Source organism: Apiospora kogelbergensis (assembly GCF_038363985.1).
Source record: "Apiospora kogelbergensis strain CBS 113332 chromosome Unknown utg000007l_segment0_segment0, whole genome shotgun sequence".
NCBI classification, from domain to species: domain Eukaryota; kingdom Fungi; phylum Ascomycota; class Sordariomycetes; order Amphisphaeriales; family Apiosporaceae; genus Apiospora; species Apiospora kogelbergensis.
Window position 1 is genome coordinate 586449 of NW_027117424.1, and position 18606 is coordinate 605054.

An 18606-nucleotide genomic window follows, 5' to 3' on the forward strand; every position below is an offset into this window, starting at 1 on the left:
GGCCGATGCCTAAGCCGACGACCAGACCATCAAGAGGAAGTCCCGCCAGAGACCCGGACTATCCTCATGCAGGATAACGATGGCAACCTCGTACCATCACGACACCTACATACAACCAACCACGTCCAGCATGACGACAAGTGGGTTGCGCGCTTCAGGGGATGCCACGAGCAGATGGACACAGCCACCCTACGACCACCGTACGGAGTATCGAGAAACGGGCTAGTATACTATCAAGGCAAGATCCTCATCCCCGAACAACACCAGCAGGAATTCATCCAGGAATTCCACGCACACCCCGCGCACGGACACCAGGGAGTGTTCAAGACGTGGAAACGGATCACACGGCTGTTCAACTGCGAGAAGTTGAAAGACCAGGTCACAAAGGCCATCAGCGAATGCGACCTTTGCAACAAAGCCAAGGCCGCACGACACCGACCATATGGGGAACTGCAACCCATACCACCACCAGACAGGGCGTGGAAAACCATCGCACTTGACTTCGTCGTCAAGCTACCCCTGTCAACAGAACCATTGACTAAGGTCGAATACGACAGTATACTGGTAATCACGGACAAACTCACGAAGTATACCTACTTCCTCCCGTACAAGGAGTCCAGTGACACCAGCGACCTTGCATACACATTCCTCAGAACCATCGTCAGCCAGCACGGGCTACCGGAAACGGTCATTTCCGATCGAGATAAGCTGTTCACCGCCAAGTTCTGGAAGTCACTCATGGCACAGCTAGGCGTGAAGCACAAACTATCCACAGCCTATCACCCCCAAACAGACGGACAAACCGAACGCATGAACCAGACCCTGGAACAGTACCTACGATGCTACGTCAACCATGAGCAAGACAATTGGGTAACGTTGCTACCCATGGCGCAGTTTGCGTACAACAGCGCAGACAACGAAACCACGCGCATTTCACCATTTCGAGCGAACTACGGGTACGACCCAGAGATCACCAGACAACCCCTGGAAGGAGAGCTAGCACCAGTCGCGACCATACAAGTCGAGAAACTGAAAGAACTACAGACTGCTCTGCAACAAGACCTCACCTTTCTTCAGGAACGAATGAAGAAATACGCCAACAAAACAAGGTTGAAGGGACCAACCTTTGGAGAGGGAGAAAAAGTTTACCTCCTACGACGCAACATCAAAACTAAGCGACCCAGCGACAAACTAGACTTCAAAAAGATCGGACCATTCAAAATCGCAGAAGTCATTTCAGAAACCAACTATCGACTATCACTACCCAAGACAATGCGGATACACCCCATATTTCATATTTCACTACTCGAACCAGCCCCCAAAAACTCGAAAACCGACACACAGCTAGAAGTCGAAACAGATCAGCACGAGTATGAAGTCGAAAAGATTATCGGCAAACGAAAGAAGGGACGAGGCCTCCAGTACCTCGTCCAGTGGAAAGGCTACCCACCAGAAGATAACACCTGGGAACCTAAGAAACACCTGGCGAACGCCGCTGAGGAACTTCGGGAGTTCGAACAGAAGGGCCCTCGACCAACGGACCAAGGTCACCAAGGTCGCCTAGACCAAGGGCCGACCAGTCCACGTTAGCCGGAACGCCCATGTGCTGAAGGTCGCCAACAAGGCACCCCTCGTGGCCATCCAGAGCAAGCAAAACTTCGTCCTCAGTGTCCAACTCCTGCATTCCGCGCTCAAACAAATCAGCGCCACGCTCTTTCACCTTGCGTCGAATCTTCCGGATGCGCGACAAACGACCAGCCGCCTCGGCCAGCTGGGACTGCAGCCTCGCCAGCTCGGTATGAAGCGACAAGAGTTTTTCGCTCGCCTCCTCCTCGTCTTCGTCCAGCTTCCGTTGCTGAGCTAGCACCTTCTCTAGAGAAGAAGCCACCAAGACCCCGTCACAAGGACGCCCACGACTGACGCACTCCTCACAACGAGAAGAACGCTCCGCGATCTTGCAGTTCTTCTTCTTGTTCTTAAAGCAGTAAGAACAAGGCATATCGGCAGTACGACCGTTGAGAGCAATATATTCCTGAAGAGAAGACCGCTCGCGAGTCTTCTTGGATTTCGATTTTTCAATACGATCTGGCATGATGAGCGCACATCACAATAAAAACAAAGAAGGGAAGAAACTTACAACACTCCGACACGGCGGCACGACCCAGTACTTATGACCAAACTGCTTTGGGGACAAAGCAAGTAGGGGGAGGGAGGATAGTGTTACGACCCGACCCAACCCTGCGGCCAGTACCCGTCATCCGGCACGGAACTACGATAACCCGGGTACGTACCCCACGGGACAGCGCTTACAATGACAAGACCCGCCGAGAAGCCATCGTCCCGAAACAACCACCAGCACGACGACCAATGCCCGAAGCGACGGCACGGCTAGACAGTACCCAGGGGGTAGTACGAACGGAGACAGCACCGGAAGGCTAGCACGCAATGGACAGTGCACCCAAGTCACGTGATGAGGAGCGACCGGATCACGACGCTCCCAGCGAGTCTGGAGCGACGGGATCACGGTGATCCAAGTGAGCCAGCGGACAGGATCACCAACCGACAGCGTGATCCAAGGAGAATCAGTGAAGGAGAGATTGGATATATAACCACGAACGTTTCCTATGTATTTCATATAGACACTCTCTACTTCAGTGATCAATCTAAGCATCAATCTTACCCATTGGTGAGGCACATTGCCTTAACGACCTATTGCACCCTCAGTCAAAGTTCTACGATCAGTTAAGGGATATTGCCCATTGTATCAGAAGACGGAGTCTTCTGCACGTTCAAGTACTCTCTCGTCTAAGCCAACATAAACCCCAGTACGCCTACTAGGTTTCTTTGGACACCCGATAGCCGTTCGTTACAGTACAGCTACTTTTATAATAAAGGTTATAATACTTATAACGATTAATTTCGTAATAATAATATTAATATAAACTTAAAAGTATAAAGTACTTAAGGTACTTAAGGGATTAAATTAGCTTAATAAGTATACCTTTAAAGGGCCTTTTAAACCCTTTAAGTTTATTATTAATTAAGCCACCTATATTATAATAATTATTATATTAATATAATAAGAATAATTTCTATTATTATTTTTTAACTTTAAATAAATAAAATAAACTATAAAAATTATTAATAATAAAGTTAATAAATTAATTGATTATAATATTCCTATAATAATTAATAAACGGTCTGGTATATCTTATTATAATATAATAAATATAATATATTTAAGGAACAAGTTTAACTTACCCCTATATCTGTTTAAAAGGGTTTAAACCTTTAATAAATATTAAAGAAATTTAAAAGTTTAAATAAATTAAAATTACTATTATATTTTTTTTTTTAAATAAGTTTTTAAAACGTTTTATATATATAGTAATAAAGGATAACCCTTTTAAAGTAACTTTTAATAAGTTATTTAAAGGTTTATTATTAAAAAGAACCTTTAAAGCTATTATTAGAATTTAACTTAATTAAAATATAATAAATAATAACCCCTTTTAAGCTTAAATAAAGTTATTAAATTATAGAAATAATATTACTAATTAAGAAGTTATTAAAAGTAGTTATAACGATAGTTACTTTAATATATAAAGTATCTTATTATCTTAATTGAATTAACTTAAAGGGTTTTAAACTTTTTATAATATTAGATTAATATAAGTATTAATTATGTTTATAACACTACCTATTACTTATTAATGTTATATTAATAGATTTTCGTTTATAATACTTTAAATAAAGCTTATTATAATATATTATATATTATCTCTAGCGTTTTTATATAATTTATAATATATTAAATATTAGAATAATACTTTTATAATTAATTCTTATTATTATTATTAAATTTTAAAGGGTAACCTAGAATAATATTTATTTTAATTTTCTTACTTTAATAAAGGTTTTATTATTAATATCTCTTTCTTATTACTATTTACTTTAAAAATACCTAAGTCCTTTATTACATCCCTTAATTTATTACCTCCCTTTTCCTTTTCCTTTATTTTTAATATTATAATATATTATAAATAATAATAAATAAATAGATAAATAAAAAGAAGTATTAAAAGAGCTAGAGGCTCGAGCTTTAATAAATAGATTAAAGGTTATTAAACTAGTTTAAAAGGGCGCCGTACTAATATATTATAATAGCTAATATAAAGATAATATCCATATAAAGCATAAGCTTTAGTTCTTAAACGATAAATTAATATATATTATTATTAAAAACTACTTTTTCTCGATAATTGCTATATCTTTAATAATTAACTTTTATATAATTATATATCTTTTAATTTATAATTCTATATTTATGTATTCCTTAATATTTTATTATTAATAACTTTCCTTATCCACTTTAACTCCCTTTCAAATAACCGAATACTCTATACTTTAATAAATTTTAAATTAGAGTATTAATTCTTAAAATCTATAATATTCAAACTCTTAAACTCTATTATAAAGATATTAAAATCTTTAACCTGGATTATCCCGACTTAAAAGATTAAAAATTTATTTAAATTAATAAAACTATTATCTTTATAAATACTTTACTTTTTAATTCTTATATTTATAATTTTATTAAAAATAATAAAATAAATGATATAATTATATAAATTATATCCTTTTTTTTAAATATTTTTAAAAAATAGAATTTTAATTTAATAAAATAAAAAAGTTTTTAAAGCTAATTAAATCTATTTTAAAACATAAAGTCTATATTATATTAGAAAAAGATTTATAACTCGCTTCTAATTTAATAATAATAATAATAATAAATATTAATTTATTATCTAATAATTAAGGCCTAAGCTTTATATAAACGTTATTTCCGTGCTAGTTATTATAGTATACTAGTATAGTACTCTTTTAAGACTAGCTTAACACCCTTTAATTTATTTATTAAAGCTCGAGCCTTTTAAACCTTTTTTACTAACCTCTATTACTTTAAAAAATACTATATAAGCTATAAATGCGTTAATTATATCCTTTATTAAACTTTCTAGCTATTTATTTATTTATTTATATATATTAATAGATATATATATTAATAGATATATATATTAAAAGAAAAAGGAAAAGGGGAAGGGGGTTAATAAGTCGTCGGACGTAGTAGGGAGCTTAAATTAATATTTCTAAGTTAACTAATAGGTATGAATAGGAGGTACTATTAAAGCTGTCGTGTTTAAGGAAGGTCGAGTTAAATACTATTTTAAAGTACTCTTTTTAAATTTAATAATAATAACTAGAACCGATTATAAAGATATTACTCTAGCGCTTAATACATTATAAGTTACACGAGAGCACTAGAGATAATATCAATATAATATTATTAAAATAAAGAAAGAAGGTCTTTTAATAATAATAAATATAAGATTTTAATAAATAAGGCTTTATTAATATTGTTATATTATATTACTTTCTTATTTAAGAAATATCGATCTTATATTAATTAATATCCTTAATAAGTACTATTAATTATTAAAAGTTAAAGAGTACCTCCTTTAATAGGATTAATACTTTATTTAATATTTTAATTGATATTAATAAGTTAATTATTTATTATTTTTATAAAATAATTTAAATAGATATAGTATCTATAAATATATTAAGAAATAAATATTAAGTTTAAAATAAAATATAATCTATATAATTACAATTTAGATTATATTTTAAAAATTATTTATAATTTATAAAAGAATGTATTTAATAAATTAAAATAAATTAAGTTAATTTAAAAAGTATTATATATCTATATTATTATTATTATTATTATTATTATTATTATTATTATTATTATTATTATTATCAGATTCTCTATTATAGGAACTTCTTTATTAGAGATCTAAAGCTTTAATCCTACTATACATTATTAACTAATTACCTAGTCCTACTTCCAGAAATACAATATCTCTATAGTATCATCTCGAAACTTGCGTATAATATAACCAAGTACCACAATGGCCGCCATGAGCACTAGGAACATACCTAAATGTTCGGAAATGTTCGCCTGCACTAAGCTAGCTGCTAGCATGGGTGCCCCAATGAACATGCTCTATAAGAGTTAGGTTGTAAGTCTACTGCGGCTCATCTTGATTAACTTAGTGTAGTGCCTCCTACTTACGTTGGTGAAGTTCAAAAAAGAAAGCATGGTGATATTCCTCTGCTGATGCACAGTCACCATATTCCTTGTCACTGAGAGACGAAGTTGGAGCTGCAATCTCCATTAGCTACTTATCACAATAATTAGCGTAAGGACTTACATGTTCTTCAAATACTCTAGCATCCTCGGCGATGGTGTGAAGGTCATCGACTAAAGCTTGTAGGCTGAGAAAACAATTCTTGATCTGGCTCAGTGTGTGGGCTTCCATCTCCGATGACCTCACCTCTTGGAAGTATATCATGTCGGACTTCTCGAAAGACTGCCAGCAGCTCATGGTGCGGTTCAGTTCGAAAGTCAGTAGCACCAACAGGCGTTTCACTCCAGTAATCCAAGTAAAGGATGAATGGAGCGCATTAGGCGTTAAGGCATCTAGACGGGAAAAGGCAGCTGGGAACTCAATCGTGACCTACCGAAGTTGTAATTAGTTTCGTGGTAATAGACTATCTTCAAGGGACAATACACTTCGTAGCGTATATAGTTATTAAGAATTGAGCGAAGCTTACATAATGCTGAAATTGGGCTCGAGTGTGATTCAAAACACGGTGCCAGTGATAATGGGCTTGTCTCGTTCTTGTAAGTAATATACTTAGGAAATACTCTCTAGGGTCCGAGAGTGTTTGTTCGGATTCAAGGAATTCGATCGTATCTGATGGATCGTTTTGGCCAGGCCCCTCATAGGTAGCCAACCCCCCGTTCGGATCGTGATCCGCAATGTCGCCTGAGTAGAAGAAATATGTGTCCGAAAATGAGATTGCGGTCCAGTAGCTGTTGCTGTATCCAGTTATGACGAAACTGGATTGGGCTTCATAGAGGAAATTCGATTGGAAGCTTTTATTCTTTTCTTTTTTGCTCTTCGGTCCAATGTTAAGGTATGAGCCAAACAGAAAAGATTGAAAGCTTCCATCTTCCTCTGAAACCTTACTGTCCAGGAAAGTCACATCCGTCGAACTTCGGAGTGGCATATTATCCCGACCTTTTCTCGCGTCCTGTCTGCATTCATACGGCAATAATTGCTTCAAGGCAAGAAATGGTAGATGGAACTCCATAGAGAAGTATTTGTTCGGAGCCTACCCTGATCAGTAATGCTTGCTGTGGATATTCTTTGTTGAAACTCACCTGGACATTCACCTTCAGAAGCCCACTAGCTTGTATATAGGCTGCAACAAAATCCAGGAGAACCGGTTGTTGCATTTTAGGTATCCTTGTTACAAGAGCACTGACACATTGGGTATCAGGGTTTTCTATGTGTCTGGGTCCAGTCAGCAACTGCGTTTCTTCGATGAAAAGAAAAAGAGAAGAGAAAACATGCATTCTCCGTATCCTGGCGTCTGGTAAACTTGCATGGCCGATTCGCTATTGTTCTGTTAGCACACTTCTTTTTGTGATGCGAATTTGTTTCTATTACCTTCAATTGAAGCACTCGAAGGAATCCTTCGTCTGTCATCACGCCACTGTAGTCTCGGAGACCATCAATTGGATTTGAGTCGCTCATCCGTATTACTGTCGCCTTTTCATGTCGCCTAGTAATGGCACATTGCCCGCTCAATGAGTTATTGGTGAGTAAGGGAAGAGCCTATCTGCATCGCAAGGATCGAGAGACATCTTGCTGGTTTGCGAGAGTTGGGGAATCCTTGTCTTGTGCATAAGATCAGGCAATCTGTCGTTGGGTGAAATGGAACCGTAAGATGCATCAAAAGATATGTCGACTGATTCTATCTGCGGGTGGCAAGATTTGATGTTTGCAATCATCTGCCCTGCAGACATCATGTATGCAGATGAGTCTCCCATCGAGGCTGCGATGATTACTCCGCAGAGTAGGGAGCCTTTGACGACCCATGACCCTGAGGTTCCGTTTGCTAGCAAGCATCACAATGGTCATTGAGTGCGAATCAGGTGCGCCCGAAACAGAATAATCCACGTACCTAACGGTGTCGTAAGCTTGATCCTCTGTAGTGTGAACATCTCGCCTTGCAGAAAAATGCCACAACGATTGGGGAGCAATTCCCCATCCAAAGCCTGAAAGTCTCGAGAACCAGTGAGAATTCGGACATGGCCTTCTGGGATATCGCAGTCCCTGGAGAGTTCTGTGATAATCCATGGTTGGCTTTGCTGTTTCTGTGTCCCCACCGAGAATGCATTAGCATATTGAAGCTCGGAGTTAGTGTATGGAGTCGGCACTCCAATAAGATAGTGGTCGGTGTCGTTTGAATGGCCAGTCCCTGTTTGGGAAATTTGAGCCTCATCTGCATCTACAGATGTTGTAAAATTGAACGAGGCTCCAAGGAACGACATCATGCCTTCCATGGTCATATTCTGCCATTCTGAAACAGATGTGAGGACTCGCTTGCCCCATACCTCCGAGGACATATGTGGCTGATGCAAGGGTCTGCAGACTCCATCTTCGATTGCCTCTTCGTCTCTAATACTGGGCTGATGGACGTTTGGTTCCTCAACCGAGGCACCAACTCCGTGGCTCCTGCGGTGGCTGTCCAGAGACCTTTCTTGCCACCACTGATGGCTCTTCACCACATGGGCAGTTGATATAGCGACGTATTGTGGCATTGTAGACCGGTTCCAATGTAAGTAAACCACCAATGCGACTGACATGATGGCTGTATAGACCATTTTGTCTAATGGTTGTACAGCACAAACGGCCGCAAAATGATGCTGACTGGGGTTTCTCAACATTGATGTACATGGTAGTTTCCGGGTTCAGCTGGAGTCCGTGTGACAAATCCAGCCGTTCGAGATCGACGTCAGTCTCTGCTGCACAAAACGCTGGGGCTTCTCCCTGGTGAATCTCAAATGGCATAGTCAGCCAGGTCAAAGATTCCAAAGTCTCTCGAACTTCTGCGCATGCCCATTTGCTCGCGCATATCACCCACACAGTGGGCTCGAGGCAGACAGAATCTGCACCAGGACTTGTCCTCCCAGACATACGAATTGAAATGGAGGTGTCGGAAGACTTGTGAAGCGGAATTGTAGAGCCTCTGGCGGCCCTTGCGTCCTCTATTATTCCCATCTTTATGATTTTTTCGAGAGTCTCTCCAAGATCAGTGTTGAGTCTGTGTAAGCCCATACGATTCCAGCTTTCTTGCACAGATGCTGGCAGCTTGATTTGGTCCTCGCTGCCAACGTAGACTACATAGCCCTTGTACTTCTTTTCAAGACGTATCCTTGAGTCGTCGACTTGTGCATTGACACAGTGGCCACCTGAAGGGGCCGTCAAAGTGGTGGATACACTTGTGCGACTGAATATGGCGCTATGTCCATTGCTACTGTTTGACTGAGAGCCAGTAGTAACCGATGGAGCGCAGGTTGAATGGGTAGATGAGACAGAAACATCTTGATGTGAAGCTCTAGGCACGGAATTCAACGAGGCCTTGTATGATAAGGCACGCTGCTCAAAACCAATGGGCTCCGGCTCTTGTGATGGGTGCTCTGGTGACGAATCTGACCTCGGCTTACTACCCAGCAAGCCAGGGGGAGGAATTTCTTGATTCGTTCCTTGAGTTTAGGCCTAGAAGTGGTTGAGTCTTCGATCGATGGATGGCCGTCGACGTGTTGGACACTTTCCTTCATCATTGATATGCCAGCACTGAATATGAGGAGAAAATGATGGTGGGAAATTGATTTGACGGAAGACTTGTAAACGTACCGGTCAAGAAATTTCACGCAGGACTGGCAATTTGATTGGAAACTAGACCAGGTGAAAGAGCCCCAAAAGAACAGCAGGAGATGGGATGGGGTGAGGGGGGTGATCGACATCAGGCTGGGCTATGCTACGTGTAGTCGGGCGAGCATTTTCTTGGTAAATACAGGTGGCTTGCAGCTCGGTTATGTCTCGCAAGCCAATCGAGCTCTCTTAACACGGCACACAACATCTACTAGATCATTAGCAACTATGGCGATTGGTCTGCCGTGCATGAGATCATACGACTTGCTGCAGTATCAGCCGACGAGATCCGTTGGGCATGATCTGTCGTCACTACACAGCCTCGATTTTATGCCCAAGGCAAAGAGTGACCGCAATTAAGCGTAAGCGACATCCTAAGTATTGGGCATGTCGCGATAATAAGACCTTCTAATAAACGGCTGAATTAACAGGATAATCTAGCTCAATGTTCTAGGTCGAGTCCCCTCCGCATCCTTGGTCATTACTTGCTAAATGGATACATCAATGCCTGAAGCAGACGTCGCATTGATCTGTCGTTCCATCTGGCCGAACTTGCCACCAGAAGCATGCAGCCGCCATAGTAATCCTGATTTTTGGGATTTTCTCCGACTTCACACCTGCTCGATCCTACGACATACCAAACTGGGCCATGTTCATGTTGCTCAATTCGCAGCGCTCATTGAGCACATTTCCAGTGACCGTAATCATACCCAGTCCGTGGAAATTACTACAGCCAAGTTGGAGAAATATTTGGGAAAGCCTCTTTCTAAGGCAGCCGTATTGTCGTGTCTAGACCAGGCTCTACGTGTGCTGTGTTCCCTGGAGATCAGGTCAATGCCAGTTCACGCGGGGGTTAGAAGCCATATGCTGGGCAAAAGCATGATTATTTGGGGACCAGGCTCAACACTAACTGAGACGATTGAAACATACTTCTCAAATCGACGAACGCTGACACACGATGACGCCTTTTCGAAGATCCCGCCGAGCATGTCAATGGCATACTTGTGTCAGCGTCGGGGCTTCAAGGTGTATTGGACATCCAACTTGGCCGACCACCTTAACGTCAACTGGAGATACAAGACTATTACTGTATACGAGCATAAGATTTTCCTATGGAACACTCTGCAATACTCGAGCAACTCACTCACCCCGCCGTGGATACTGGTAGAAGCCATTGACACACTTAATGTCCTTTTCCCACTTGGCGACGAAATGACCAATAAGCTTTTACAGCGTCATTCAAAGGTACTTAGCGGAATCGGATATTGCGGGAGTCCGCGCCACAAATGCCTCGACCTTGCCAAGTTCAGTATATGGAGGGATAGCATGGCCGACCTGGTGGAGATCATGAATGAAGAGCCGAGCGGAGTTCGACAGCTGGCCCTAGAGAGTGACGGCAGGAACATGCTGCCATTTCTCACGTTCTGGGTCGCCATCGTGGTTGCAACGCTCGGTGTGCTCAGCATCCCGTTCGCCATCGTGTCGATGAAGTACACCGTCAAGCAATACGACCTGGCATTAGCTCAGGCATGCTCAGCGCCTGGGGCTCAAGACTCCTTGCCTCATTACTGCAACTAGAAGGAGATTTGTGATTGTATATCACGCAACAAAATGGAATTGCCGAATATCCCGTATATCAGAGAAAGGCTGAGAGGCCACTACGACGGGTTTATCTGCCCCCCCTTGCTCCAGGTTGTCATACTGTGGCTCATGTTATACGGGGAGAGGGGTGAGTCGGCCGAGGAGGCAAATGCATATGAAACTACACCGAATCTTGTAATTGGGCTAGATATGAGAACACGCTGTGGAGGAATGGCACGTTTGTAAGTGCTGTCATGCTTGTGTCTTGGTTGGCATTTGAGCTCCTGAAGGGTGCCGACATCGAGTCGAGGTTTCCATTATTACTATTACTATCTTTAAGTGCTTCACGGGGTCGATATTGGTTATTAAGGCCTTCTATGATGCGTCCGTGGACGGAACAAACCCGATTCGCCTAAGCGATGCTCGGCTAGACCCTGTTAATCAATGATTGCTCCGCCTCTAGACTGTTTTGATGAGAAGCCGAGAAGGCCTTTGAATTTTGAATTTAGCTGCAGACTCAGTGGAAGTGCAGAGATGAATGGCACATATATTGTGTCCAGCTTTAGGGGCAGCCACGACCAGAAACATGTAGCTCAGATCAGGGGGTCCCAGATAGGAGAACAGACGGGACTTCTCGGTCCTCAAAGTTTCTTTGAACCAACTCTGCGCCTATGAGCTGCTAGGATCTATCTAGCATGGGCTACCGGGACGTTCGGGTGTTCTGAGGTTGCACACGGTCCAATGGGAATCGGCCGTTGACCAGGCTGCGACCAGGATCCGATGCAATTGCTGACATCAAATTATTATCCCTTGTCTTAGCCTGCTGCCACCCACAACCTCACTTATGGTAGAACCAACAAAGAGGGGTTTCCCTCGTTCTTGATTTACTTTAAGGCGGGGATCTCTTTGGGAATCCTGCCTTCTCACGCCATTTGAGTCAAAGCACCAACACCAACTGCAATCTTGCTAACTCTGTTACAGCATGACTTCTTTCGTCGCTCTCCCCACCAAGCCCGACGCCACTTTGGCATATAAGCTGATCCCAGGAGACAACGCCAGCAATCTACTTGTCGTCTTTTTGAACGGCCTCGGTCTTGCACAGGGCGTCTGGAAGCCGACGATAGAGCTCTTTCAGCAGTCGAGCGTTTCCCCAAAGCCATGGCTACTTAGCTACGACCGATATGGCCAGGGCGCTTCGGCCCAAGATCCTCGCGGGGCCTGGCCTACCAAGGATCCAGGCTACGCCCACACGCTGGATGATGTCACCGACGACCTCCACGAGCTGATTCAGACTCTGTCTCCGGATCGTCACTCGCGCATTGTCTTTGTGAGTAACAGCATCGGCGCGCACGTCGCACGACGATATGCTGATAGGTACCGATCCAAATTCCTCCTGTTTCGACTCGCTGTGGCCAATCGCTTACGCATCCGTTCTAGACACCCTACCGTTGTAGAAGGGATCCTCTTCCTGGATTCTAACCCGGGTAATACCGACTATGATATCATCTGGCCGAACCCCAAGGACCCATCCTTCAACCTCGAGACCATGGCTCCTCCCGGTACCGCGCTTGATGTTTATGAAGCTGCCTACACTCAGATGACTACTATCTTTTCACCCGCGGCGAAGAACACGGAGGGCTTTGACCGACGGGACATTAAGGATATTCTTCCAGACCCATCCAAGCCTAAGCTGAAGGGGTCTAAGACTTCTTCGGAGAAGGGCCCTTGGATTACCGTCGTCGGTCATGAGCTTGAACAGTTCTCCAAGGAGGAGTGGGCTATGATGAAGATTCCCATAGGCATGGCTGCTATGTACACACAGCCGTGAGTGAGTCCCTAATTTTTTGCGTGCATCAGCGCCCACTGACCTCTGTACACAAACAGTATGTGGCAGAAGTACAACGAGGGTCTCTGCCGTCTCACCGACTCAGACCGAGCCAAAGGGCCACTGATCGCCCCCAACACTGGACACTTCATCCAGAAGGATAACCCGCCGTTCGTCGCCAAGGAGCTCCAGGAGCTTATCGAGAAGGTGGAGGGCTCAGCTTAACGCGGAAGCCGAGGTAGATATATGTAACTTGACCCCCATCACGGACTCACGCTTGGAGTTGGCATAATACTATGATATGTATGTCTAAGTCACTATCGATCGGGTATGGTAGGTTTCTGACCGGATGTAGGTCTACCGGCGCATCGGATCATAACCGAGATGGCTGACATCTTACCGGAGAGTAATGAAACTAAACTGCTTTGAATATGCATTTCCCCTCCATTTCCTCACGTACAGCACCCTTGTAACTTGATGTTATGTTATATTTTGAAGGTATATTATAGGTGCCACGGCACAGCGGGCAGGTGTGTTGGTATGACATCGTAGACGTAACTATGACGATGCCTTACAACTCAGAAGGTCATTAGTTGAACACGAGGAGCTGATCGCTCCTGCTTTCCAAGTCTTCGCCAAAATACTTTATTCGTCGCACTACACCACCAACATCGAAGACATACGCATCCACTTCGTGCACCAGCCTGCCAAGAAGACTGGCAACGCGGGTGCCGGTGGAAAGCACCCCATCCCGCTGCTGTTGGTGCATGGCTGGCCGGGCAGTTGGTTCGAGTTCTCGCACGTCATTGACCCGCCCAGCAACCCCGAGAACGACGGCGACTGGGGGCACTGGGTGGTGCGGGAGCTAGGAACCCGGCGCTACAGCGACTCGTGCCAGGCGGTGCACACGAACATGTGCCCCTCGGTACCCCCGGCCCCGGAGGCGCAATGGACAGAGCGCGAGAAGACGGGGAACTGTCAGTGGTTCCGGGGTAGGTCCATCACTTCTTTGCAAACATCGTCTTGCGCAAGGGCAGACACTGATTCCTTTCTAGAACATGACCACGGTAGGCATTTTGCAGCTCTTGAAGAGCCGTCGCAGCTAGCGAAAGACTTGAGAGACTGCTTCGACGCAATATATCCGACACGGTAAGGAGGGTTTACTCTGAGCGATGTGTCAGATGCAGAGATGCAGCCCCGGACAGCATTCCTTTGGCAGTGATTGGCCTCATTGATGAACATCCGGATACCAATGGACTGATACGGGTTAGTCCCTTGCGTCTGTCCCGTACAGGTTCAGGTCACACGGCAGCCGGTAATGATGTAAAGCAAACAACGTTCAATATTCGATTTCCTGAACCCCTTACAGACTTAGCAAGGTCATTTGTGCCCATCGGCCGTAAGGATCCGTCATACTCTACTGCCTCCAATACAATGCCCCCGCCGCAATAATACTATCCGCAGCCACTTCGTTCGCTCAACAATGGGCCCTGCAATTCTGCTCACCGGTGCCAATGGCCTCGTCGGCTTCAAGGTACTACTCAATGCCCTGGAGCAAGGCTACACTGTTCGAGCAGCCATTCGCTCCATGTCGAAGTCGGATGTTCTTAGCCGGCACCCCAAGATCTGAGCTCTCCAAGCGTCCGATCGTCTCTCGTTTGTCGAGGTACCCGACATCACAGACCAGAAGGCATACCACGAAGCCACCAAGGGGAGTTACTTATGTCATTCATCTGGCCTCGCCTCTTCCCTCCCCAGCGCTGGACCCCCCCAGACCGGCATCTACGAGCCCAACGTGAAGGGCGTGACCAGTATGCTCCAGGCAGCCCTTTAGGAACCCGGTTTGAAGAAACTCGTTATCGCATCCTCCTTCTTCGCCAATATCCCGTTTCCACCCAACGGTGGGAAGATCACTGCCGAGTCCCGGCTTCCCGACATACCGGGCCCCTTTGACTCGATGGTCCCGGCGTACTCGGCCGGCAAGATCGCGGCACTCAACGCGGCCGAGAGATTTGTCAAGGAGAACAGTCCAACTTTCGACGACGTCAACGTCTTCCCTGGCTTCGTCTTCGGAACCGACGATCGGGCCCTGCAAGTCGAGGACATCATGGTCAGCACTAACCGTATCCTGCTCGGCGTCATCACTGGACAGGTCGCACCGGGCGCTGGTTATGTATATGACGCCGTCAAGCTCTTCCTCCACGCATTGGACGTCATCGCGCCCAAGAACATCGGCGCTACCGTGCCACATCAATTCAACGAGGCCTGGGACATAGTGAAGGAGCGCTTCCCCAAGGCGGCAAAGAACGGCACATTTACTCAGGGCAAGCAGGAGACTATTCCCATTGGCTGGGATGCTCATCAGACCGAGCTGGACTTTGGGTTCAAAGTCAAGATTTGGAGCGATATGGTCGTTGATGTTGCGGGCCTGTACCTTGAGCTACCGGGCAAGGTAAATGAGCAGGCCATAGTCTTTCCGTTCATGCAATTGATCTACGTATCATGTATTGGAAGCGTATTGCCTTCGGGTATACAAAGATCGATGTTGTGTGGCCGTGTCAAGTCATTGTACAAGTCGTTACAATCTATCCTCACTGTGAGACAAGCATTGGCAGTTTGATCCCCACGTTTCCTCCTTTCTATTCATTCCTTCTGGTCTGTTTGCCTTGAAGTGACTTGATATTGTGAGCCCAGTTTTGAATCTTCTTCCCTTCCACCTCATCATGCAGACTGTCATATCGTAATCCCATGTAAACATTTCCTCGCTACTCGAACCCAAACTGCCCAACCTCTCCCGCTAAAACCAACAAACAGCATGGGATTTCTCAGACTTCCCCGCATCAACTTTGACTTCTGGTATTTTCGCTTTCCTTTTTTTTCCTTCGTCTTCCTTCAATCCCTTCTCCTGCCCAACTCAAGCATTGACGACGCCCGACCAGCTCAGGAGGAACGGGTTGGTCGAGTTGGTGCTGAACTCGTGGATGTCGCCGCGCTGCGAGATGGCGTAGACGCGCATGCCCTGGGTGGCGGCGATGGACGAGAAGCCGTCGAGGGCCGAGGCCGGGGCCCCGCCGAGCGTCGCCGCCTGCACCGACCAGCCCGAGCCCCGGTACACGGCCGACATCAGCCGGCCCTTGGTCCCCAGGAACGTCACCAGGTTGTTGTCCCAGCCGTTGTTGCCGTACGTGATGGACGCGATGTCCGGGCTCGGGTTGAGCGAGAGGCCCGACGTCACGGGGTTGTCTGGAAGAAAGGGACGTGTTAGCCGAGACGGAGTGAGCGAGAGAGTGAGGGGGAGAAGAGAAATAAAGAAGCGAAGACGAAAGGGGACCAAGAGAACTTACTGAAGTTGCCAATGCCCCAGGCAAAGTTGGTCTCCGGTCCGTTGAGCAGCTCCACCAGGTTCGTGCCGCTGGCCGTGTACATACGCAGGGCGTTGGGGTCGGTGCCGAAGGGGCTGGTGCCGCGGAAGTCGTTGAAGGTGGAAAAGGCGAGGCCGGTGCCGGGGGCGGCGGACTCGAAGAGCGTCGGGCCCTGGGCCCAGTCGGGCTTGGTGAAGTTGGCGAGCTTGACGTCGGCGCCGTTGGCGTCCTGCCAGGCGACGAGGATGGAGTTGGAGCAGTTCTGGCAGACCTGCCAGACGGCGGCGATGCGCGAGTCGGGCGCGGCGCGCGCCTGGATCTTGGCGCCGAAGACGCCCGCCTGCCAGCCGTTGAAGGCCGGGTCCGTGTTGTAGATCTCGGCGACGCGGCGCTCCGCGTTGAGGTAGTAGCAGCTCTGCTGGAAGGCGTTGGTGACGCAGGCCAGCGGCGTGCGGGGCAGGACGCTGAGGCCGATGGCTTTGGTCGTGTTCATGACGCTGGCCGTCACGTTGACGGAGCGCCACGCCTGCGACGTCGAGTCGTGCACCGACATCATCAGCGCGTTGCTCGCGTGCTGGTAGAAGACGGCCGAGTGCTCCACGCCCGACATGGGGTCCGTCCAGTTCATGGCGCTCAGCCGCGAGCCCTCGAGCAGGCCCAGCGCGCCCGCGCCGCCGCCGCCGCTCTTGTCCCCGGACGCCCCGCGGCCCAGCGTGACGCCCAGGATGACGGCGAGCAGCACCACGAAGAACAGGGCGAGCCCGGACACGACGAGGATGAAGGTCTTCTTGCTCAGGCCCATGATCTGGCGGTCCGCCACCGGGTGCGGGACGTCGCCCCTCGAGAAGCCGGACTCGTCTTTGTACAGGAAGGCGGCCTGCCCCGGCTGCGGCGGGCCCTGCGTCGGGCTGATGGTGTTGCTCATGTCCCCCTTCATGTAGGCCGGGGCGGGCTCCGGGATGTTGTCGGATCCAGTGCCGGCCCGCCGTAAACCTTGGGCGTGGTATCCCCCATGGCGGCGATGGCGGCACTCTTCTCGCTTGAGGACGACGAGCTCGCATTGTTGTTGTTGTTGTTGGCGGCTGGCTCCGGCTCCACACATATCTTCTCATCCCAATACTCGTGTTGCGGAGGCCGCACGGGAGCGTCCACGGGTGACACCTCCATCGTGAGGTGTGAGTCTGTAAGTTTGTTGAGGTTAAGGTTGCGCTGGTTGACGTGCTGAAGTTTACGAAGTGACGGTGTCGTAGTCGTAGACTACTGGGTTGGTAAGGTGACAATCAGCAGTAGCAGTAGGAGTCGAGTGGGAAAAAAGGGCACCTGGGATTAGGAATAGCAAGTTAAGTAAAGTAGAGGGTAAAATACGAAACAAAACTAAGAAACTCTAATAAAGAACCTGAATAGGACACGACCAGCGTGGGCAGGTGACACGACGAGAAACGAATGACGACCCAAAGGGGATCCGAGATGGAGGGGGAGGGGGAGGGAAGCGCGACTAGGAGATATCGGATGAAAAGGGAGGAGAGCGAAGCGAAGCGAGGCTTCATTCCAGGGCCTTGTGGGAGGGTATATAATCTATTCGGCGACCCGCCCAAAACATGGCCTCGTTGTTGTTCGACTAGAACTGCCAGCCTCTCTGATCGGATCTCGGGTGGCCTAGATGATTTTCCAGGAGCCCAGGAAGCTCAGCCATCCGAGGGAGGAAAAGAGGAGATCAACGGGGGTCAAGGCGCCATCGAGGAGGATACATCCCAGTGTGTGTGTGTGTGCATGTGTGTGTGCACGCAGCAGCAGCAGCAGCAGCCTAGGTGGTATAGGCAGCAAGCATACATAGACACAGCGAGGGGTCGGCGGAGCAGGTTCCTATCCGACATACGTGCAAGATCCCTGGTCACACACCGAGCCCGAGAACCTAGAAGATCGCAGCGCTTTAGCATCTGAGACCTGGTAGCTGTCAAGATTAGACGGTGCGAGGGTCACGGGG

General features: G+C 46.5%; 7 protein-coding genes across 7 annotated transcripts; 3 read left to right on the forward strand and 4 right to left on the reverse strand.

Moving 5' to 3' along the window:
- Nucleotides 1-1471: 1471 nt before the first annotated feature.
- PG998_010519 (uncharacterized protein) lies at nucleotides 1472-2092 on the reverse strand (the record flags this gene model as incomplete). The annotated part of the gene is made up of 1 exon (XM_066877335.1): nucleotides 1472-2092. The coding sequence occupies one exon, from the start codon at nucleotides 2090-2092 to the stop codon at nucleotides 1472-1474; it is 621 nt and encodes a 206-aa protein (XP_066726389.1).
- Nucleotides 2093-5860: 3768 nt separating this feature from the next.
- Nucleotides 5861-6452, reverse strand: PG998_010520 (uncharacterized protein; the record flags this gene model as incomplete). The annotated part of the gene is made up of 4 exons (XM_066877336.1): nucleotides 5861-5874; nucleotides 6004-6070; nucleotides 6140-6229; nucleotides 6279-6452. 4 exons carry the CDS (start codon nucleotides 6450-6452, stop codon nucleotides 5861-5863), a joined length of 345 nt encoding a protein of 114 aa, XP_066726390.1.
- Nucleotides 6453-7720: 1268 nt separating this feature from the next.
- Nucleotides 7721-9760, reverse strand: PG998_010521 (uncharacterized protein; the record flags this gene model as incomplete). Its single annotated transcript, XM_066877337.1, has 4 exons — nucleotides 7721-8019; nucleotides 8101-8790; nucleotides 8831-9602; nucleotides 9647-9760. The coding sequence occupies 4 exons, from the start codon at nucleotides 9758-9760 to the stop codon at nucleotides 7721-7723; spliced, it is 1875 nt and encodes a 624-aa protein (XP_066726391.1).
- A 1081-nt stretch (nucleotides 9761-10841) lies between these two features.
- On the forward strand, nucleotides 10842-11432 carry PG998_010522 (uncharacterized protein; the record flags this gene model as incomplete). Its single annotated transcript, XM_066877338.1, has 1 exon — nucleotides 10842-11432. The coding sequence occupies one exon, from the start codon at nucleotides 10842-10844 to the stop codon at nucleotides 11430-11432; it is 591 nt and encodes a 196-aa protein (XP_066726392.1).
- Nucleotides 11433-12417: 985 nt separating this feature from the next.
- On the forward strand, nucleotides 12418-13485 carry PG998_010523 (alpha/beta-hydrolase; the record flags this gene model as incomplete). The annotated part of the gene is made up of 2 exons (XM_066877339.1): nucleotides 12418-13259; nucleotides 13320-13485. The coding sequence occupies 2 exons, from the start codon at nucleotides 12418-12420 to the stop codon at nucleotides 13483-13485; spliced, it is 1008 nt and encodes a 335-aa protein (XP_066726393.1).
- A 1258-nt stretch (nucleotides 13486-14743) lies between these two features.
- On the forward strand, nucleotides 14744-15960 carry PG998_010524 (cinnamoyl-CoA reductase; the record flags this gene model as incomplete). Its single annotated transcript, XM_066877340.1, has 4 exons — nucleotides 14744-14863; nucleotides 14927-15055; nucleotides 15110-15712; nucleotides 15955-15960. The coding sequence occupies 4 exons, from the start codon at nucleotides 14744-14746 to the stop codon at nucleotides 15958-15960; spliced, it is 858 nt and encodes a 285-aa protein (XP_066726394.1).
- A 214-nt stretch (nucleotides 15961-16174) lies between these two features.
- On the reverse strand, nucleotides 16175-17724 carry PG998_010525 (uncharacterized protein; the record flags this gene model as incomplete). The annotated part of the gene is made up of 2 exons (XM_066877341.1): nucleotides 16175-16503; nucleotides 16605-17724. 2 exons carry the CDS (start codon nucleotides 17722-17724, stop codon nucleotides 16175-16177), a joined length of 1449 nt encoding a protein of 482 aa, XP_066726395.1.
- Between the last annotated feature and the right edge of the window lie 882 nt (nucleotides 17725-18606).